Here is a 24,272-nt window from a genome sequence, read left to right on the forward strand (position 1 = left end):
ACTCTTAGCGACCCCATGGACTGCAGCCTACTAGGCTCCTCCATCCATGGAATTTTCCAGGCAAGAGTACTGGAGTGGGGTGCCATTCCCTGAACCTATCCAACCCTATTCATTCTTCAGTGTATGTAGAAAAAGCCATGGACTTGAGGATAAAAGATTTGGATCAACTCCTGACTTAAAGTTACAAACTGTCTGACCTTGGGCGAGTCATGACGTTGTGTCTGGGAACCTTGGTTTTTTTGCCTGTGAAAGAGGAACATTGATCATGGAGTGAGAATCGGGGGCTTAGGGTCCGGCCTGGTGACTGGGGTACACAGAACAGCCTCCAAAGAAATACTTACCAAACTCCTGAAAGCCCCATTTGAGTAATCCTGGAATCATGAATCCCTCCTATTTTTGGGTTTCTGTGTTATTGAGTCTATCTGCACCATACAAGTTAACAGTTAACTAACAGTGACTTTATAACATGGCTCTAGTTTCTTCACATTGCCAGTTGGTGGATGGATAGGTTCTTTGCAGAGCTGCGCTGTGCATTTTTTCCCCCTTGTGTTGTTGTTAAAATAATAGGCACTTAATCCTTGATCATTGACTGATGGAGTACATTACTTTTTCAACTAAATTTGGGTTCTTAGCACAATGCAGGTTATTTTCCTCATCTTTATCCCTCCTTCACTGCTTGCTGCTAATAGTGAGGTAGCAGGAAGTCTTTGAGGCTTGCATTATCTTGTCACTTTGTAGCTTCTCATCAAATATATGCTCTATGTATATTCAAAGATACTGCTGACCTGCCATGAACACAAAATTGAATTGTTTATCCACTAGGAGGATGGGTTTTCCCCGAATCGGCTTTGTTTTCACACTTAGGCAGGGTTAAGGAGGGTCCATCGAGCTGGATGTGTGCCTGGTGAGGCTGCCCATTCCCCTGTTCTGACCCCGAGGTTTATAAAGAAGGCCTGAAGCTGACCCTCTTAGGCGATGATAGGCGAGCAGTGAATTTAATAGAAGCCCCAACAGCCTGTGGTCTTTGGATAAGAACACTATTCAGGCTGTAACATCACCTCCATGGATTGCCTCTTATGGGTTGAACTGTGTCCTTCTCCTCTCCCCAAAAGGAATGCTGAAACCCTAGACCTTAATTGGAAATAGAATCTTCATCAGTTCAGCTCAGTCGTTCAGTTGTGCCTGACTCTGCGATTCCGTGGACTGCAACATGCCAGCATCACCAACTCCTGGAGCTTGCTTAAACTCATGTTCATCGAGTCGGTGATGCCATTCAACCATTTCATCCTCTGTCTTCCCCTTCTCCTCCCGCCTTCAATCTTTCCCAGCATCAAGGTCTTTTCCAATGAGTCAGTTTTTCGCATAAGGTGGCCAAAGTATTGGAGCTTCAGCTTCAGCATCAGTCCTTCCAATGAATATTCAGGACTGATTTCCTTTAGGATCGACTGGTTTGATCTTCTTTCAGTCCAAGGGACTCTCAAGTGTCTTCTCCAGCATCACAGTTCAAAAGCATCAATTTTTTGGTGCTCAGCTTTCTTTATAGTCCAGCTCTCACAACCATACATGACTACTGGAAAAACCATAGCTTTGACTAGATGGACCTTTGCTGGCTAAGTAATGTTTCTGTTTTTTTATATGCTGTCTAGATTTGTCAAAGCTTTTCTTCCAAGGAGCAAGCATCTTTTTATTTCATGGCTGCAGTCACCATCTGCAGTGATTTGGAGCCCAAGAAGATAAAATCTGTCGTAGATATAATCTTCTAGTTATAGATATGATCAAGATGAGGTCATACTGGATTAGTGCATGTGTGCTAAGTCGCTTCAGCCCTTTCTGACTGTTTGTGACTCCATGGACTATAGCCTGCCAGGCTCCTCTGTCCATGGGATTCTTCAGGCAAGAATACTGGAGTGGGTTGCCGTGCCCTCCTCCAGGGGATCTTCCTGACCCAGGGATCGAACCCTCATCTCTTATGTATCCTGCACTGGCAGGAGGGTTCTTTGCCACTAGCGCCACCAGGGAAGCCCATACTGATCACAGTGGACTCTAATCCAGTGACTGGTATCTTTTTATTTATTTATTTAGAAATAATTTTCCTTTTTCCTTTTTTTTTTCTGGCCCTGCTGTGTGGCTTGTTTTCCCACTGGGGATTGAACCTAGGCTCTTGGCAGTGAAAGCACCTAACCTAAGCACAGAACCACTGGCAGATTCTCCAGTGACTGATGTCTTTATAAGTAGGAGGGACTTGGACACACACAATGGGAAGACAGTCATGTAAAGATGGAGTCAATCATTGGGGTGATGCAGCCGTAAGCCAAGGGATGCCAAGGATTGCTTAGAGTCATCGGAAGCAAGGACAAGGCAGAAAGGATTTCCCCCGTGGGGCCTTCAGAGGAAGCATGGTTTTGCTGATTTTTGACTCCCAGCTCCCTATGGGAGAATAAGGTTCTGTTGTTTGTGGTAATTTGTTATGGCAGCCCTAGGAAATGAATCCACTGCCTGAGAGTCTAAAGAAAATGCAAAAGAGAGGTTCTAATTAGAATCGATTACCCCTCTTCCCTGAAAGGCATTGGTACTAATCCATCATGCCTTCCCTTGTCATTACTTCAGTGCAAGACTCCCAGACCCCCTTCCTTACACATCTTTGTACATCTCCTTATTTGACTCCCATCCTCCTAACTCCCAAACCATCTCCTATGTCCTCAGCCTCTTCTCTGAATGTCCTATCACCTTTTTGCTTGGATACCTGACTCACTCTTGCGGATGAGGGGACACCCCTCAGGTGTCCCAGGGCCTGATTATGGGATTGGTGTCTGCTTTGCTCCTCATGGCCACTCCCAGACCTATTTGAAAGACAGGCCCTTGAATCTCTAGAAACCTCTGCACTGTAGTCCCTCCACCAACCTGCCGGCACCCCCTGATCCAGGCATGCTTCAACCCCTGCCGGCTCACTTCCACCCTCATCTGTCCTCACTCTTGGTGGATGGCCTGCTTAGATCAGTCAGCCCCAGTGCTGACTGCACTCTAAAATTATGCAAGAAGCTTAAAAAAAAAAGCGCAGGCACCACTCCCCCTCCTCCCAGTCGATTGAACTGGACTCTTTGGGGGTTGGAGGTCTGTGTAGGTTTTAAGAGCTCCCAGTCATTCTAGTATGTGAAGGTTTGAGACCATCAGTAGAGGTGACCCAAGTATTATTCTGGTTTCTCGAGTCCTTAAACTTCCTTACTTTGAACAATGCTTTTCTCCTCTCCGACACCCACCCAGTAACACTGGTGTTTGTCATTACTAGTACCTGTCCCCACTCAAAAATGTTGGTTTCTGGCATTTCACTGTGACTGCCACTTCCTCACTTCCAGCTTACTCCCTTTAGAACCCCAGTGCCAACCATCCTTTGACCTCGCCAGGTCCAGCAGGCCATCATCTCTACCTCTTTCCACTTGTCTGTTATGCCCCCTGGCCTTGCCTTCCACCTCCCCAGTGTGAGTCCGTGGCCCAGCTCAACTCTGCTGCCTCTCTACCCTTCTGCTGCCTGCACCTGGCAGACCCCAGGATCTGATAATCCTCTACTCACCCGTTCATGTCTGCATCCAAGCGCCAGATCTCAGAAAGTGACTGAGTGAAAACACACAGCCCCTGACTGGTCTTAATTTTATGAACACAGGACTCAAGTGGATTTGGCAGTACTACCTCGTTTCCTTAGTTCATTCATTTCCCTTTCCTTTGAGAAGCTCTTTTACACCTTCCCTCTCCAGACCAGCTCACGGCAGGAGCCTTTTCACACCTCCAACAGGTCAGTCTTGTTCCTGCCTCACGTGTAATCACAGTGCACTCTGTTTCCATTCTTTCTCCAGATCTTGCCTGGAGCACCCCTCACTGAACTGTCTCTCCTCAGGGAAGTATTCTCGGACTCTTCTACCTAAAGGAGCCCATCTCAACCCCGACACTCTCTATTCTCCATCACTTTCTTATTTTCTTCAGGGCACTGACTGCTGTCTGTTTTATTACATGATGGATTGATTTTTGTTTGCTTGTCTGCCTCCCTTATCAGCATGTAGGCTTCATGAAGACAGTTTCCTTCTGGTTTGCCTAGGTCATGGCTAGATCCCCAACACCGGAGACAGAGCCTGGCACACACTAAGCTCTCCAGTGACTGAAGACATGAATGAATGAACGAACAATAACAACAAAAGGATCTTTGTTGTCTGTTTTTTTATTTTGAAAAATTTTTATTGGAGTGTATTTGGTTTACAATGTTGTGTTAGTTTCAGGTGTACAGCAAAGTGAATCAGTTATACACATGCACATATCACTCTTTTTTTAGATTCTTTTCCCATACAGGTCATTATAGAATATTGAATAGAGTTCCCTGTGTTATACAATAGGTTCTTATTAGTTATCTATTTTACACATAGTAGTGTATGCATGTCAATCCCAATCTCCCAGTTTACAACACCCCCCCCCCCCCCCACCGCCACCCTGCCCCCATCGCCTGGTAACCATGTTTGTTTTCTCCATCTCTGTGTTGTGTTTTTGAACTGCTGACTTGGGAGGCAGTATAAACAATGAAGAAATGTTTGTAGGCCTGGATTCAAAGTCTGGGTTATCCTTGCTGGCTGTGGGACTTTTGAACAAACTGCTCATTCTCTGTGAGTTTTAGCTTTCTCATTTGTAAAGAAAGGAGCAGACCTTCTGCGTCAGTGACACATGGAGACATGGGTATCTGGGGAGAGTGGCACGCTGGGAGAAGGCACGGGAACTCCCTGTGCCTTCCTACACACCTCGTTCTGTGCGTCTCTCCTATCTGGCTATTACCAAGTTCACCCCCTTCCCCGCAAAAATCAAGGTGGATCATGGACCTAACTGTGAAAGCTGAAACTGTGAAGCTTCTAGAAGAAAACATTGGAGAATATATTCATAACTTTGGGGGCAGGCAAATATTTCTTTCATGAGATCCCCAAAGCACTAACTTTAAAAGAAAGAAAAATTGATACATTGGACTTCATCAAAATTAAAAGTTTCTGCTTATTAAAAGACAGTTAAGAGGGAGGAGGGATAAATTAGGAGCTTGGAATTATATATATTTGTATATATCTGAATCACTTAGCTGTACACCAGAAACTAACACAACATAAGAAATCAACATAGTAAACCACAACATAATAAATACATAGTACATATACAACCTAGGAAATCTCAACTATCATAAAGTAGTAAGTCAACTATACTTCGATAAAAAAGACCTTAAAAAAAGACAGTTAAATGAAAAGGCAAGCCATAGACTGGGAGAAAATATTCCTAATAAATATCTCTAACAAAGGACTCAGATCCAGAATTAGAACTCCTATGAATCAATAATAAAAAGAAAAAAAATAAAGCTTAAAATGGGCAAAAAAAAAAAAAAAGAAAGAAAGAAGAGCAATAATAGGAACTACTCCTTAAGGCAGCTGCATGGATTGTGTAAAATTAATCTAAATGCTTTTAGCTGTAATAATTTAATATCTATTCACAACAACCCCTGAGGGAGTTACTATTAACCCCATTTTACAGATGAGAAAACTGAGGCCCAGAGCTATTCAATGACTTACCTGATATCAATGGGGCTAGAAAGTGGCAGAGCCAGGACCTCAGCTTGGTAGTATGGCTTTAGAGCCCACACACATAACCCTTGTAATATACTGCTTCTCCTCAAAAACGCTTTGCTTAATCTCTCCTGGGAATTTTAAGATGTTTTCCCTTCTCATAACTTGGCCTTGGACATGAGTTTGAGCAAACTCCAGGAGATAGTGAAGGACAGGGAAGCCTGGCAGTCTGTAGTTCATGGGGTTCCAAAGACTCAGACATGACTTAGCAACTGAACAACAGCGACTTAGCCTTATGGTGGGTAAACGCTGAGACTGGACTGTCGTTAGAAGTAATTTAATTTAAGGGATGGAGCGTAAACTTCTTTCAAGAGGAAACATTTGTGCATATTGTGGTCTGCTTTCTGTTGTGGTTCACCAACATCTGAGTTGATTCCTTGAATCTGCTAGTGAAACTGTGAAGTTGGTGCCTGTGAGAAACCATGTATTTGGGAACATAGCAGTCATTGCATTTTCTCCTTTTTATTCAGTTGTTTGGTTACATATACACACGTCTATACCGTTTCAATTTACTGGAGATGTCTGAGCCAAGGAAAATGCTAGTTTGTGAAAATATGGGTATACGTTTTGCATATTTTCCTAATGTGTCTCTTTTTCAGTGAGGGAAGTGTGTGGAAAATGAGACTGCTAGATGGTCTTTGGATCAGGGTCACAATAGCCTGAGCAGTAGATGTGTTCTCAAACAAGAAACCTCGTATTTTGAATATTCTTTCCTATCTCTTTTTGCATTGATTCCTTTTCTTCTCATCCTTGAAATTACCTTAGATTTATTTTCCTCTCCTCATCTCTTGTAGCTGACATCACACATATGGCATTTATTTACATCTGCTTTTTACAGATTTCTGTTTGTATCCTTCATTTGTCTAGGTGAGTGATTATTAACAAGATAACAGAGCCTAAACTAATCATAAGACAAGATGGCAAATGCAGGTCATATTTAAGTATTCTTTGCATAAATCTAAGAGGTGTTCTTTGCATATAAAGCAAGAGTATGGTAATTATGGGTGTCTTCACTAGTTATGACAAATCAGGTTATGTATGATCTATTCTTAATATTTGCAGCACAGTGTTGTGAGATGATCTCTGAGAGCCAGAGCCCTAAGTTCTACTGTGTGACCTTGGGCAAGTTATTTAACCTCTCTCATCTCTAATTATTTCTATCTAAAATGATGAGATGAATCCAAGATCGTTTTAGGTTAAAGTTTTTTGGCCTCTATTTTGTAATTGAAAGTAAGGAACAACATTTATTTTTAAAACGTTATTTTCAAAATATTTCTATAATTAAACTATTTTATCTAAATCAGGTCTTTTTCTCATTTAAGTTTAAAATTGAGAGCTTCACCCATTCCAGAGTAATGAATATATATACACAATATATACTTTCTGATTCATACACACATCTACTTAATACATAGTCTTTATGGTGATGGGACATCTTGAATTTTCTATGATCGTACCAATTAAAAAAAAACAACTCTGTGGTGTTTCCATATAAGTAATTTTACATCCAAGTACATCCATATACCTCATTTCATTCTAATTCAGAAACTGTGGCCAGTGAGCACATAGTGACCTTGCCTGTAGTTTAATTATGTAAAATATGTTGGTTGTTTGGTCACTGGTCAATAAGAGCTTATTTCTCAATTTCTGGCTTTGTTGCTGAAAGCAGGGATTGACTGGTCAATTCCAACTCCCCTTTCCTCAGGCGGCATTTTCCCAAATGATTCCTGAGTCACCCCGAGAGGAATAATCTGAGGCAGTATGGGTTACAGCTCTGTCACAGCTCTGTGTGTGCACATGCCATAGAGCCCCCCTCACTGCACTGCACAGCACAGGAAGGTGTGAAGGTGTGACTCCCCTCTGCTCTCCGTCTCAAAGGAGAGGAGGGCCATGTGAGGTCTGGGCTACAATAGTGTTTTACATTTCTCTTTGGCATGGCTTGTCTGCTCCAGATAAGCGCAAGAACATCTTCAGAATTCTTGAGTGTATTTGGAACATGAAGGAAAAAACCCAAATCTATTTAAAATTTAGCAGAGGGCCTCAGAAACAGAAGTGCTCAGGCAAGTTACCACTTGTCAATAATTTTTACATAACAGAAGCAGTTTTATTGCTTGTTCTGATTATATAAAGAAATTTTTTCTTTGAGAAAGATTGAAATACATGTAAAATTATAGAGAATAAAATAAAAATCATCTGGAAGCCCACCACCCTAAGATATCTAATTAACACTTTTGTTAACTTCCACACACTTCTTAAGTATACATGCCATTCACATACAGATACTTTTATATACATGGGATGTAATAAATGCTGTTTATTGTGAAGCCTTTAAAAAAAATCACATCCATTCCTGGTCGTTGTCTTTGTATCGCCTCCCCCTCAAACAAAGCAAGTATTATTAACTGCTGGGTATATACCTTTTGTATACTTTTATCTATATAGATACATAGTTATATATAATCACATAGTATAATATATATGCATATATAATAGCATATGGGATAATATTATACTTTTCACTCAATTATATGTCATAGAAACCCCAAACAGAATAACATTATACCTTTTTTATTTTGGCTCATTAATGTTTCATAGAAACCCCTTCAAATCAACCCCTTCAAATCCCTTCAAATTATATCTCTAATTCATTATTTGTCATTAGATACCTGAATATTCTACAACTTAAATGTCTCATAATCCATTAAAAAATCTCTCTATTTATGAGCATTTACTTTTTCAGTTTTCTGCCATTCCAAGCTCGTGATTTTTTTCAGCTCAGGCTCATAATTTTTTAACTTTCTAAAATCTGTGATGCTGTCTACAAGTCTAAATTTTACTTTTTTCACTTGAATTTTTTGGTCAGTTATTAACTTGCTGTCATGATGTTTAGAAAGTCATCATAATATTTAGGTTTCTTTTGGAATTCTCATTTAGATACATGAAAGGGTCTGCGATTTCTTTCTGTAATTCTGTTGTAAAAGAGGTAGTGACCTCTTTTACCCAGACCTTCTCAATATGGTGGTTAGATCATGTTTCCAGCCTCAGGATCTACATACAAATAATTCCGTCTGGAAACTGTTGCTGAAGCAGAAAGGTTCTGGGCAGCTGACGTGGCAACACAGCTTACAGTGTCTGCCAGTTGTGAGGAACAGCAGGCTGTCATGTTGGGATATAGCAGAAGCAGCAGCAGCAACTCCTGATTTAGGGGCAAAAGATGTAAGTACTTACTTTGACCATTAACCAATTAACACAAAGCAAACTCAAACTGAAGAAGGCTAAGAGGGAATACAGTTCCCACTAGAGACCCCTTTAGAAGATTCATTTGAGAAACATTTGGTCTTAACCAGAGTAGAAAGTTTTCAAGCCGGCACATGGTTTTCAGCAGAAGGGGAACTCACAGGGTCTTGTTTGAAAAAAACAAGCTTTAATTGTGGCTAACGTCCCTTTCAAGTCTTAACTCCTCCAAGGACCTGCATACTCTGGCAGGGGCTGTCCCCTGTGGGATAGAGTGCATTGCTAATGTGCAAAAAGGACATGTGATTTCAGCAAAGATAAAAATTTTAGGCAGGTTTGGTTATGGGAAGATCAAAGGAGGCTTAGCACTTACAGTGTTTGAGGGAGGGAGAGAGCCTGTTAAATATTTAAGGTGGATTCAAGCTGGTGAAAGCTAACTTAGAGGCAGTGGTGGAAACTTCTATTCTCAAGCTATATAGATGACCAGGTGCATGGGGCCTGCCAATCCAATGACAAATGAAACCCTGGCATGGATCCTTTCCTTGAGCTGCTGTTCCTGAGACTGCCACCCTGGAAATCATGTCTGGAGTGCCTGGTATTTTCAGAGTTTCTAAACCATATGTTTATGTGTTGGTGATTTTTTTTTTTTTCCTGTTGAGATCTTTTACTCTGATGTTCAGCTCTTTATAAAACCTCACAAAGGATCAGCAGTGGCCCACCCTAAGTGTGGTTAACTTACTAACAGGTATTTCTGATGGTTACCTCTATGCTGGGGGCACCTAAGTGAACAAGATGAAAGAGGTCTCTGGTCCAATAATGTTTGCTGCCCAGCAAGAAAAGCAGATGTTATGAGAAGAGGGATGAACAGTGGGTGGGGAGTCAGGAGACCTGAATTCTGGGCAAACCATATGGCACTCTGGGCTGCAGTTTCTGTGCTATAAAATGAATGGGTGGGAGGGATAACTCTGTCAGTAAATGATTCCTTATCTACTGTGAGTTTTCCCCTTTCTGAACAGCTTTTTACCCAGCATTGAATTTGCTCCATGTCTTATTTGGGAATGAGTACTTTATTTATGAAATAGATTTCGCATGTCATCATCTAGGCTTTATCAAATTGTGATTTTATTTTTTAAAATAATTTTATTGATTTATTTATTGGCTGTATTGGGTCTTCTTTGCTGCGTGGGCTTTCTCTAGCTGCAGCAAGTGGGGCTACTCTCTAGCTGTGATGTATCCGCTTCTCATGGTGGTGGCTTCTCTTGCCGAGCAGGGGCTCTAGGGTGTGCCGGCTCAGTAGGTGTGGCTCCTGGGCTCTAGAGCAGAGACTCAACAGCTGGGGCACACAGGCTTAGTTGTTCTGTGGCATGTGACGTCTTCCTGGATCAGGAATCAAACCCGTGTTTCCTGCATTGGCAGGCGAATTCTTTACCACTGAGCCACTAGGAAGCCCAAATTGTGATTTTCTGTGACCTAAACCTGAAGGATCCTTTTTGGATGGGTGCACATATGGTATGATATTGGTAGGAGGATAGATTGTTTCTGAAAAAGATGTCTTAAAGGTAGCGATTCCATACAGACTCATCTTAAATATCTATTTCCAAGTGGTTATTGATTGGAACTTTTCTAACTGCTGCTGATTTTCAGGAGCAAAGACGCAAGAGCCTGGCACTAAGGAAAATGAAATTTCTTAAAATAGGTGTGACCTACAGGCTACAGCTTGACAGAAATTAAATTGAATCAAGAATAAGTCAGGCTGTGCTTCCAATAGAATAGGAGAAAAAAAAAAAACTACAAGTGACTGTGTGTTACGTCCTCAGCTTCCCGAAACCCAGCACCATCAGCTCAGTCATTTTTAGCTTTGGAAATTGTGGGCGTCTCATTAACATGTTTTAATAGAATCTGAAGGATAAGATCAATTTATTTAACATAATTAGTATGCATATTTAGCCTTGCCTAGCACCTACCCGGGCATTTATACATCCCTTGCTGCCTCCAGCCCTTCTAAATGGCAGAAGTGTACTTCCTGACCCAAGTAATCTTCTCCTGGGCTATGAGCTCCATCCCTCTATGGCCTCCTAAGGAACCACATCCATCACTCATTTCCCTTGTTCCCCCATCTCTTTAGCTTCTCTTTTACACTGGCTTTCCACTCCACCATAGGGAAAGGCATGTTCAAGTGTCTCCCATTTTATACCAACCAAGCAGCCAGCCAATAAACAACCCTCTTTAATGTTCTACCCCTTTTCTCACCATTCCACGAACCCTATGGAATCCTGTGGATACTTTCAAGTTCCTATGTAACTTGATCTCTTACTGTTTTTATTCTCTTTACCTCTTCCTATGTCTTATGCCCTGGTTTCCTTGATGCTGTTCCAACTCCTCCTTCTTAGTCTTCATGAACTTCTCTTTCTTTGCCTTTTACCTTTAATTCTTCATCTTATTTTTTATTTTAAAGTCTGTGCTGTTCCTTGACTATGTCATTTCATGTCCATGGTTTTCATTATGACTTGTGTGCTGATAACACATAAATCAAAACATATACAAATCTTCAGGAAAGAAGCAACATATAAACAAATAAATACCACCCACCACACATTTGAATCCCTGCAGACTTTTCTCAGGAGCTTGTGACTCATATTCACTGTCCAAAACAAGTATGTTGGTATATACACTCCCCTGAAAGGGCATTATCTTCCTGTCTAAGTGAATATGGTGAGAGCCATATTCACCAGAGCCTGTCCAGCTGGGCCTCCCCTCCATGCCTTTGAACTTACTGATTCCTCTTCTGGAACCACCCCCACGCCTCAATTCACCCGATTAAGTCTTAATTATCCAATAAGGTTTAATGAGTTTTTTCCTTCCTCCTAGGAAGATTTGGTTGAGTTGGTTGCCCTTCTGTGATCATATAAGAAGCTATGTAACATTTATCACTTTTATCTAAGGTGATTATTTTGTTTGGCTTTCCAGTCGATCGTGAAAACCTAAACAGCAGAATTATATCCCTATTCCTGTGTCCCTAACGTCTACAACAGCATGAGGCACATACTAGTTATCCAAGAAACTATTGCCAATTGAATGAATGGTGGGCCAATGGCTGCCCGTGGCTCCAGGTTGCTATTTTATCATCTTAGTCAATCCAGTGGGAAGACTTAACAAGCATAAGCTCTGGGAGCATGCTTTGTGAACTTGTCCCTGGACATGTGCTAACTGCCAAATGAATCACTTCAGGCAGGGAGCTGCAGGACTTGTCATGTATGAATTTTATGTCCATTCTTAGAACAGGGATGGAATGAGTCCTACCCATGCTATATAAACTGAGAGCGGGCAGGGAAGCTCATCATAGAAAAACTAATGGTTTATTACCAGAAGCTGGAGGAAAGGAGGCAGGCAGGCAGTAGTAGCACATGTCCACCACACTGTGTGCAATCTGGATGCTAGGGACAGCTGGGGCTGCCCTCTGCTCTGCATGCTGGCGGAGGCAGCTAGGACAGTCTCCAGTCTCAGCCCTCATCACTGCTGTCTTTATCCACTCAAGCTGCTGTGATGTGGTACCATAGACTGGCTAGCTTATAAACTACAGCAATTTATTTCTCATGGTTTTGGAGGCTGTCAAGCTGAAGGCCAAGGTGCTGGCAGGTTCAGTGTATGGGGAGGGCCTGCTTCCTGGTTCATAGATAGCCATCTTCTCACTTCTCACATCTTCTCACCTGTGTCTTCACAAGGGGCATAGGATCTCTCTGGAGTCTTTTTTAATAAGGACACTAATTCCATTTATGAGGACTCTGCTCTCCTGACCTAATCACCCCTCCTCCAAAGTCTCCACAAATACATCAGTCTGGGGACTAGATTTCAACATACGAATTTCGGAGGGATACAAAAATTCAGTCTTAGCAACTAGTTTTGTATTCTAGGCTCCAACCACACTGAACGTAAAACCTACTGATAATGTGCTAAACGCACAGGTCCTCCTTCACCTCTGAGCCCTTATCATATCCATCCTCTTGCTGGGAACACCTGCTCTCTTGCTCTCCCTTCCCTGCTTCCAGGCTAACAGACTCACATCCTTCCTTCCTGGATGTGAGTCTTCCTTCACGTGGCCTTCACTGAGACATCTTTCTTTGCTGGGAAGACTTCTCTGACCAGGTTTGGCACCTCTGGTGTGTGCTTCATCTGTTTCTTACTGCCATCCTCTCCTAGCACTGATCGCTGGCGTTATTACTACTTGTCTGTTATAAACTCCAAGAGGATAAGGAACAAACTCACCCTGGTCACTTCCTGTGGCCTGCACTTAACACCTAAGACAGTGCGTGGCACACAGTAGGCACTCGGTAAATACATGATAAATGAAGTACTCAGCTCCACACCCATTTCTTGGTTGTTAAATAGGAATTGGGATTTTTTTGGGTTTCTTCTACATAGTCCTGGGCTTAGCAGCTTTATTAGAGAAACTGTGGAGAGCCAGCTCGTACAGGAGAAAATATTCTTATTACAGTGAATAATGAATCATATGTGTCTAAAATATTATTTACTGAATGAAGGAAATAATTTTTAAAAATGCTCCCAGGGTGAGGCTATATACCCCAGTCAGGTTCATTCAGTGACATCATCCCTCTAATGAATGTCATTTGGACCAGCGCTAGGACATGGTGTCACAGTGTCATGATGTCATGGATCATAGAGAGTATTCATCCTTAGTGAAAAAGGAAGTATTCTTAGGAGGTTTGTACAGAAGCTATGTTGCAGAAGCAATGTTGAGCAAGGCAGTAAGTATTTTCTCAGCATGCAGAGAATCTATAACATCCATATATGGACAGCTCCCAGAAAATAATGAACTTTGGCCATCTCCCTTTCTATGACTACAGACATTTATTCTTAGAAAAGAAACTTCTCAATCAGCTTGTCGTGTCCTTCAGTGTCCTCCAGAAACTGAAGTCTGAGCTTTGTTTTTTGGCATTATAAGCAGCTCCTATGGAAATTGTCCTGGTGTGCTAAATTCAGCATTAGAACAGCACTCCTGGGGATCTTGGCTTTATCTGCAGTCACTTATTCCAGGCCGAGAGAACAAGAATGTGAGTGCCGCTAAAATACGTGTGTGCGCTCATGCTGTGCACACATGGGCTATTTCTATATGTGGAACAGTGGGCAGAGGAGTAGAACCAGCAAAGTGGTATGCACCTTTACTGACTGACAAATGAGACAAGGAGGAAATACAGAAGTTAATCTTTGAGTTTCTATTTTTATGAATATATATTCCCATATATATGTCAAGTTCAATGAGCCTATTTACAGTGACTGATAACTTTGAAGTTTATGGAATGGGTATTTAAATAACTGCAATTTTGTATTAAATATGCTTGCATGCATGCTAAATTGCTTCAGTTGTGTCTGACTCTTTGCCACCCCACAGACTGTAGCCCACCAGACTCCTCTATCCATGGGATTCTCCAGGCAAGAATACTAGAGTGGATTGCCATGTCCTCCTCCAGAGATCTTCCCAACTCAGGGATCACACCTGTGTCTCATATCTCCTGCATTGGCAGGTGGATTCGTTACCACTAACACCACCTGGGAAGCCCTGTATTAAATATATCACATGGTTTTTACTAACCAGTATGCTTTTCTGAACAAGCCTTGACTAGAAGTCCTGTAATTGATTTTTTGCCACTTGATGACTGACACTGCATGAGTTTGGTGAAATCTCTTACCTTTTCTGGACTCACTTTCATTGCCCCTAAATGGACAAACTCTGCCAATACAACTGGGTGATATAAATAAAGAACCAAGGATGCCTGTCTCGGGGGAAGACAAGCTATGAATGCAGTGGATTATGACAATGAGAGACAGATCAGGAGAAAAATTAAAAGCAATAACCTAAGATTAGATTTGAAGCCAATAATAAAGACCAGCTAAGATAAAAGCTATGAACTACTATGATAAGAGAACCTAAGAACTTACACCCTGAACAGCCCAGAAGGGATCTCTCCTGTTATGATCTTTTACACAACACTGGCAACCAGCACTGGTGAACACTTCCTATGTGCAGGCACCGTGCCAAGTGCTTTTCCTAGCTCGTGCATTCATCTGGCATCAAATATTCATTGAGCACCTCCTACATGCCGTGAACTGTACATTGTTTTACTCATCCTACAACAACCTTTTGAAGATATCTATTATAATACAATCACTTAACAAATAAGAACACTCAGGTTAAGTAACCTATTTGAAGTCTTACAGTTAGTCAGGGGAGGCTCTGGTACTCGAATCCAATTCACACTGCAAAGCCTGAGCCCTTAACCATCATATTGTATCATATTCATGAGCTTTGCCACCATTTAGATGGAAACACCTTTAACAGCAGGTAAGGAACCTGGAATACAGAGAGGCAGAGATTAATGGCAAACCTCTATTTAACAGGCACTGTGGTGTTTTGCCATATTTGATTTCAGTCTATCTGCATCACAGCCCTGTAAGGTACTTTTTCAGTGCAGTTCAGTTCAGTCGCTCAGTCGTGTCTGACTCTTTGCGACCCCATTTCCTGCTGCACTCCAGGCTTCCGTGTCCATCACCAACTCCCGGAGTTTACTCAAACTCATGTCCATTGAGTCGGTGATGCCATCCAACCATCTCATCCCCTGTCGTCCCCTTCTCCTCTCACCTTCAATCTTGTATCAGAGTCTTTCCAAATGAGTCAGTTCTTTGCATCAGATGGCCAAAGTATTGGAGTTTCAGCTTCAACATCAGACCTTCCAATGAATATTCAGGACTGATGGACGGGGAGGCCTGGTGTGCTGCCGATCATGGGGTCACAAAGAGTTGGACACAACTGAGCAACTGAACTGAACTGAACTGATTTCCTTTAGGATGGACTGGTTGGATCTCCTTGGAGTCCAAGGGACTCTCAAGGGTCTTCTCCAACACCACAGTTCAAAACCATCAATTCTTCAGTGCTCAGCTTTCTTTATAGTCCAACTCTCACATCCAGACATGACTACTGGAAAAACCATAGCCTTGACTAGACGGACATTGTTTGGCAAAGTAATGTCTCTGCTTTTTATTATGCTGTCTAGGTTGGTCATAGCTTTTATTCCAAGGAGCAACTGTCTTTTAACTGCATGGCTGCAGTCACCATCTGCAGTGATTTTGGAGCCCCCCAAAATAAAGTCTGTCACTGTTTTTACTGTTTCCCCATCCATTTGCCATGAAGTGATGGGACCAGATGCTATGATCTTAGTTTTCTGAATGTTGAGTGTTAGGCTAGCTTTTTCACTCTCCTCTTTCACTTTCATCATGAAGCTCTTTAGTTCTTTGCTTTCTGCCATAAGGGTGGTATCATCTGCATATCTGAGGTGATTGATATTTCTCCCGGCAATTTCAGCTTGATTGATTCCAGCTTGTGCTTCATCCAGCCCAGTGTTTCTAATGATGTACTCTGCATATAAGTTAAATAAGCAGGGTGACAATATACAGCTTTGATGTACTCCTTTCCCTATTTGGAACCAGTCTGTTGTTCCATGTCCAGTTCTAACTGTTGCTTCCTGACCTGAATACAGATTCTCAAGAGGCAGGCCAGGTGGTCTGGTATTCCCATCTCTTGAAGAATTTTCCACAGTTTATTGTGATTCACACAGTCAAAGGCTTTGGCATAGTCAATAAAGCAGAAATAGATGTTTTTCTAGAACTCTCTTGCTTTTTTGATGATCCAGCGGTTTTGGCAATTTGATCTCTGGTTCCTCTGCCTTTTCTAAAACCAGCTTGAACATCTGGAAGTTCATGGTTCACATACTGCTGAAGCCTGGCTTGGAGAATTTTGAGCATTACTTTACTAGCGTGTGAGATGAGTGCCTCTTGAGAAACCTATATGCAGGTCAGGAAGCAACAGTTAGAACTGGACATGGAACAACAGACTGGTTCCAAATAGGAAAAGGAGTTCGTCAAGGCTGTATATTGTCACCCTGTTTATTTAACTTATATGCAGAGTACATCATGAGAAACGCTGGACTGGAAGAAACACAAGCTGGAATCAAGATTGCCGGGAGAAATATCAATAACCTCAGATATGCAGATGACACTACCCTTATGGCAGAAAGTGAAGAGGAACTACAAAGCCTCTTGATGAAAGTGAAAGTGGAGAGTGAAAAAGTTGGCTTAAAGCTCAACATTCAGAAAACGAAGATCATGGCATCCGGTCCCATCACTTCATGGGAAATAGATGGGGAAACAGTGGAAACAGTGTCAGACTTTATTTTTCTGGGCTCGAAAATCACTGCAGATAGTGACTGCAGCCATGAAATTAAAAGATGCTTACTCCTTGGAAGGAAAGTTATGACCAACCTACATAGCATATTCAAAAGCAGAGACATTACTTTGCCAACAAAGGTCCTTCTAGTCAAGGCTATGGTTTTTCCAGTGGTCATGTATGGATGTGAGAGTTGGACTGTGAAGAAGGCTGAGCGCCGAAGAATTGATGCTTTTGAACTCTGGTGTTGGAGAAGACTCTTGAGAGTCCCTTGGACTGCAAGGAGATCCAACCAGTCCATTGTGAAGGAGATCAGCCCTGGGATTTCTTTGGAAGGAATGATGCTAAAGCTGAAACTCCAGTACTTTGGCCACTTCATGCGAAGAGTTGACTAATTGGAAAAGACTCTGATGCTGGGAGGGATTGCGGGCAGGAGGAGAAGGGGACGACAGACGATGAGGTGGCTGGATGGCATCACTGACTCGATGGACATGAGTCTCAGTGAACTCCAGGAGTTGGTGATGGACAGGGAGGCCTGGCGTGCTGCGATTCATTGGGTCGCAAAGAGTCGGACACGACTGAGAAACTGATCTGATCTGATCTGATCTGAGTGCAATTGTGTGGTAGTTTGAGCATTCTTTGACATTGCCTTTCTTTGGTACTTTTTAGACTTTATTTTAAAAATGAGGAGACTGGGACCGATAAAGTTGGAATGATGGTTTTCCAAAGGCACGTGGCTGAGAAGTGACGATGTTAAAACTAAATCCAGATTTTAATTCCTATTTCCTTTCTCCTGTGCCTTTGTTACTTCCCAAAGTGATTGAGGGAAGGAAATTGCACAAGAAACATAAATGGGATTGGGGCTGTGAAACCTGGAGAGAAGAAGAAGGGTAAGTGGCATGACATTTCCCCCTATTTGAAGAGTTTAAGTGAGTTTGAGTCACATATGTGTGTTACCATCAAGGAGGAGTATCTTTATTTTTGAAAATATTTATTTATTTGGCTGCATCAACTCTTAGTTGCAGAGGATTAGTAGTTGCAGATTGTGGCCTTAGTTGCCCTGTGGCATGTGGGATCTTAGTTCCCCAACAAGAGATTGAACCCACGTCCCCTGCATTGGAAGGCAGATTTTTAACCACTGGATCACCAGGGAAGCCCAAAGGGAGAATATCTTAACTCTAAAATATTGAGGTGTGTTTCTGTAAGGAGTCTGAGGACTTACCAACTGGAGAACAAACACTTCCTGCCCCAGGTAAAGCAAGAGAGTCACTGGCCGCCTAGGTACCCTATAGAGTCTTATGTAAGAGATAATTTTTATCCATCAGTGGAAAGCTAGGATTGCTTCAGGTCTGGAAGTCAAAGAGCTGTATGCCTTGGCCTGAGTCTCTGGCTTAGACACTGCATCACCTGCATGGATGGATTCCTTCCAGAGATTCTTCCCAGCTCATCAGTTATGTGTCCAAATGTCTGCTCTTGTTCAAACATTTCCATCAAATGGCAGGGAGTGACTCCCGGGGATGCAAGGTATGTGTATGTGAACATGTGTCTGTGTGGGATGTGTGTGTACCTGTCGCGGTGCAAGTATGAAATTTTTTTTGAAGTTTTTCCTGTTTTGTTGTAAAAAGTAATACAGATTTGAGTTTTATTCCATTATATTCCATATTATAATATTTTTGTTTGTTAAAAATTAAGGTAATATTTTAATTTGCTTATAAAATAAAATTAGTGCTGATTCTGTGGCACCCTGACAGTGGCTACAAGTTGTCCAGTGTGAGAAGCATAGGACTGCATTGTCATGAAGTTTCTCATTCTGATGTTCTTACCTTACCCCATTGTTTTATGTCATACATAGTTGTGTAATATAGTCTCTCAATTTTTCCCTGATCTCATGGTTCAGTGGGGACACTGGGTCAAATGTGGAGGAGGAGCTGTGGATTTCAGAGCAGTAATGGATAACCACTTAATTCCTGACTGATGACTGACTGATGACTTGTACCAAATGCTTCCTGAGTACTTCATAGCATTTTCAGGGAAATGGTAACAGTTAACATTTATTGAGCATTTAGTATACGTCACGTTTGTAGTTTTTTAATCTAAAAGTGTACCCTTAAATGATAGCTCTCTGAGAAAGGTTCTGTTATTATTGTTCCCATCTTATAGAGCAAGAAAAGGAGATATAGAATAACTTGCCCAAGTTCACACAGCTAGTAGATAGTGGAGCTGAAATTCACACTCTGCTTTATCCTGCCTATTTCCAGCTGGCTTTGGGGGCTTGGAGGACTCTCCCAGCATATATAGCCTTTTATTTCATTTAGCAGGTGTGTGAGTCATCTTTGCCTGATGGAAGCTTGACTTGGGGTTAAAAGTCAGAGCAGTATCCATCTGCCACCCCACTCATCCAGGTTCAGGGGGCATCGATAAAAAGGGAAGGGTGAGGAGAGGAGAGAGTGAGGCCCCGTCTCCTTCACTTCTAGGGTAAGAGCAACAGTTCCAGGATTGGCACGGGTAGCTCATGCTGCCTGTGCCAGGGTAATTGTCTCTGGCCCTTACACCGGGTTTTCCTGGCACGTGTCCTTGCTGATAATGGAACTGCTGACAGGCATGTGCTGCTATGCCTCTCACCTGCCACCCAACCCTCCTGAAGAAGGAGGTTAAACCCTTGGTTGCCAATCCCTGGCTGAGGCCATGAACTCTGTATCTCCAAGGCAGGCTCCAGGGGCTGGCTTTGCTGGAGTCTACAGCTGCTCTGCGCTGAACCTTCCCCTCCCTGCCCCACCCCCGACTCCTTGCTGGAGCCAGAGCTATGAGATGCTAGCTGACTAAAAAGCGCTTCATTGTATCAGATGTTTTTGGAAAGTCTGGGGTCGGCATTATCCAGTCATTCCCCTTTAACTGAAGTTTTACATTTTGAATCATGATTGAATGTTTTTCTTTTGCTGTCGTATTGGAGAGGCCTCTTATGTATTTCTAGGCACCTCACTTAAACAAGGTATGCAGAGAATTTGTGTTTCTGTCTCATTTATGCCCTATATGGCACCCCTTCAACCACTCTTCAGTCAGTCCCCTTAACTCACTGCCTTAACATTCCCTTTTACTTTCCCTAAGAACTCTCTGTCAGAGTTTAGTTCTATACTCAGGCAGGGAAAACTACTGGATACAATCTGCAGCCAAGACTGTTGCTGCTATACATTTCAGAGGTCCATTCATTTATAGGTAAAGTCTTTATTGTGCTCTTGTCACACACCAGATGCTGTGCTAGGCCCAGTGGTCATAGCATGGACAAAACCACAGATGCTCAATATCCTCATGGAGCTTCAAATCCATCTAAGGGTCCAGTAATAGCTGCATTTCCTGCCTACTGGTTCCTCTGAGGACATGTTCCTGTTTAAAGCCCACTCCTGTTTTCCATATTGGCCAATCCAAACCATCACCACATTTCTCAAGTTTATCAATATAAGCTCACTTTGATCTCTAGCAGTCTACTCTGCAGAGAAGTCTCAGTAAGTACTCAGTCCCTTTTTGAACAGACTTGTCTCCATCCAAGCCTATCTTCACCACCTTTATCTCTTTCTTGGAGGGAGAAATGCCCTTTCTTTAAGCTAGGCTTAACTTTTACTTCTATACTTCCATATGATCAGCCTCTTTTGAGATTTAGTCCTTCAGTAATTGTATTTCATTTCTGTATCTCCAGTCTCCATATGAATCAGCATATAACCTTTTTCATCTTGTCCATGCTAAGCCAGTTCTTCAATTCTGAGTGCTTCATAGTAGTCCTGGCTATTGTCCCCTCTTCTTCATACCCAGGCTTCTCAAAAGAATAATTCTTACTGTCTCCTTTTACTTAATTTCCATTTGCAGCACAAGTGATTTCTGTGTCTAATTCCTCACATCATTGACTATAGTTCCAAGGAAATTGTTTGTGTCGTGATCATCAAACCTCCTTATTGGTAAAACCAGTGTAGGGAGAATACTTTCACTGTTGCCTCTTTCAATGTCTCTCCTACATTTGGCATTGTCGAGGACTCTCCCATTTCTGAAGCCATCACCTTCCCTGGCTTCTGGGACACCATTCTCTCCTGGCTTTTGGCCCACCTTCATTATTGTCTTTCAAAGGCTCCTCTTTCTGTGTGCAGCTTTTCAATATCTACTGCTTCAATGAACTGAAAACTTCTTTAGGGAAAGGATTATGTTATTAATCTCAGTGTCCCCAGTGCAAGTGACAATGCTGGGCATGGAGTGGGTGTTCAGTAAAGATTTGTTTTGTGAACGTATGACCTCCAGAATCATCTTTCCAGAAGAGCAGACTGAGCACAGCCAAGCAATCTTGGAAGGTTTGGGGACTCATTGCTCCATTTTAGCAACTTGGGTAAATAATTAATTACTGCTATGACGGTACCACGTTTGGATATAGTATTGATTAAAAACCATGTTAGTTGATTTTGTCTTTAAAAATAAGTTTATTGTAGGAAAAGTTAGAAAACATGAACAGCCAGAAGAAAAAAATAAAATCATCCATAGACCCATTACCCAGACAAATAATTACCGGTCATCTGTTTGCATAAGGCCTCTCAGTTCGTTTCCTAAATTTTTACTTTCAGTAAAGAAATGGGGTCAAGCCTGGAGAGTATCTCAGCTACTGAGCTGGCCTTTGCAAGGCTCACCAGTCATTAAATCCTAGTGCTCAGGGATTCATGGCAAACCTGACCTGGATCTAGGTGGGTGTTCACATCTAGCAGCACTGTTATGGTGGGAAGAGATTAGCTGCATTATTAGCAGTGATGATGCTTTTGTTAGATAGATGTCAAACTAGGATATTTGCACCTGGTTGAAGCAAGATCCTCTAGTGGTCTGGTATCTGGAGAGGAAGGCAGAGAAAGGAAATGCACAACAATTAGTAATTGACCAGGCTCCAGTTACAGGGCTGAACTTCCCTGGTGGCTCAGATGGTAAATCGTCTGCCTGCAATGCAGGAGACCTGGGTTTGATCCCTGGGTCAGGAATATCCTTTGGAGAAGGAAATGGCAACCCGTTCCAGTACTCTTGCCTGCAAAATCCCATGGACGGAGGAGCCTGGTAGGCTACAGTTCATTGGGTTGCAAAGAGTTGGACACGACTGAGCGAATTCACTTTCACTTTTCTTTCCAGTTCCAGTGGACAGTTGGCATACAGAATAGAAATTGGGCAAGAGGACAGGACACTTGGGGAAGGGAAAAATGTTAAGACTAAACTGTTTCAGCATATGAGAGCCTATGAGATCATGTGAGGGAACTGCAATCAGGACTTGAGGTGACAAGACCAATTTTAGCCCAACTCCTTTCGGGGATGAGCTGCTAAGGTACTGTCAAACTGAGTGAATTTTGTTAGAAACCAGGAAGACTTGAGCTGCCAGGTTGAAAGACTTAGTAACTGTTGATTTATGGGGCTAGGGAAGGCAGGGACTGATATATCCCAAACCTTTTGGAGTGCTGAAACCCCATACAATCTGTTTCATTTCATGACCCATATAACTGTGGTATGCCATATGTCTATATAAAATAATTAAAGCTAATTAAAATTAATTTTGGTTGGTGAGTATATGAAGAGTTTCATAATAACTCTTGAGATGACTGGAGATGCTTTGGGACGTCACAAAAGGAGCATTTGCAATAATGGGGCTAGATGTTTAACCCAGACGCGTGAGATGAAGGCTAGAAACAGAATGACAATTCTGTGGTTGAAAGAACACTGGAATAGGAGTTAGGAGTTGTAACCACTGAGCCGGGAAAGTGATTATCTGAAAACAACAACAACCTGGTTTTGCAGCACTTGCCCATTTCTGTGCTGTAAATACCCCCACTGTGGTGGACTTCAAATTATCAACAGTTTTACTGTTGGCTCACATAATTCTTGGATAATTAATAATCACACTTTGGTAAGCCCAGTGCAAGACAAGTCCAGTACATCTAGATCATCTTAACTGAGCTTCTAGCTAGCTTTGTGATGTTGACTAAATCACTTTATCTCTCTGGATCTGGTTTTATCACCAACCAAATGAAGTTGCTAAAATAACCTGTAAGGTCTTCCAAAGTTAACATTTCAGTGACAGAGCTGTGACGGAGCAGTGTTATAGGGCAGGGCTGTGCTGTGCTGTGCTTAGTCGCTCAGTCATGTCCAACTCTTTGCGACCCCATGGATTGTAGCCCTCCAGGCCACCTCTGTCCTTGGGGATTCTCCAGACAAGAATACTGGAGTGGGTTGCCATGCCCTCCTCCAGGGAATCTTCCCAACCCAGGGATCTAACCCAGGTCTCCCGCATTGCAGGAAGATTCTGTACTGTCTGAGCCACTAGGGAAGCCCAAGAATACTGGAGTGGGTAGCCTAGCCCTTCTCCAGAGGATCTTCTTGACCCAGGAATTGAACTGGGGTCTCCTGCATTGCAGGCAGATGCTTTACCAGCTGAGCTACCAGGGGAGCCCTCGGGGGCAGGGCTAACATCATGTTATAAGCCAAAAGTTATATCAGATCTTCATGAATTATTGTGAGATATTGGGACACATAATTTGACATGTGAGTCTGTGTTGTAATCAACCATGTTCTGATTCCTGTGGTTATTGTGTGTGTCCTTTTCCAGTACCTCTTCCCTGGAGGATTAAAAATAACAGTGAGGTTATTAGTGAGCCAAGCCTCAAAGCCCACCAGGGGGGTAAGAAACCACGATAGGAGTCAGAGAATTCTACATTCAGCTGTCATGGCCTCGGAGTCAGTTGAAGGGCTGTGGCAAAAGCTTTTTCTTAAAAAATTAATTAATTAAGTGGGCTCTGTCAGGTCTTAGTTTCAGCATGTAGGATCTTCCATGTGGCGCAGACTCCCTAGTTGTGGCACTCAGGTCCAGATTGTGTGGCCTCAGTTGCTCCGTGACCTGTGGGATCTTAGTTCCCTAACCAGGAATTGAGCCCTTGTTCCCTGCCTTGCAAGATGGCTTCTTAACCATTGGACCACCATGGAAGTTCTCTGTGTCATAATCTTACAGCTTAGGTACCTTAGCTTATCTGATCATGAGATCAACCATGGACCATTAGTCCAGGCCTTCCCTGGACTAATAAACAGCATGACAGGTTAATTTGCTCAAAGATTTTTGAAGACAAGGACTGTGTCCTTCATATTTATGTGTGTCAAATCCTGACACA

At 42.4% G+C, this 24,272-nt stretch overlaps 1 protein-coding gene across 2 annotated transcripts in view; it reads left to right on the forward strand.

Moving 5' to 3' along the window:
* The first annotated feature begins 8,719 nt into the window (after positions 1 to 8,719).
* Positions 8,720 to 24,272, forward strand: part of SEC16B (SEC16 homolog B, endoplasmic reticulum export factor) — a 65,554-nt gene continuing 50,001 nt past the window's right edge. The window contains exon 1 of one of the 2 annotated variants that reach the window (XM_044942794.2): positions 8,720 to 8,852. Coding sequence is in view for 1 of the 2 variants with exons in the window: in XM_044942797.2 (XP_044798732.2) it covers positions 8,851 to 8,852 (2 nt within the window). In the remaining variant the exon portion in view is untranslated. The remainder of the gene's footprint in view (positions 8,853 to 24,272) is intronic. The other variant, XM_044942797.2, reaches the window with a different exon arrangement.

Source organism: Bubalus bubalis, chromosome 5, assembly GCF_019923935.1.
Source record: "Bubalus bubalis isolate 160015118507 breed Murrah chromosome 5, NDDB_SH_1, whole genome shotgun sequence".
NCBI classification, from domain to species: domain Eukaryota; kingdom Metazoa; phylum Chordata; class Mammalia; order Artiodactyla; family Bovidae; genus Bubalus; species Bubalus bubalis.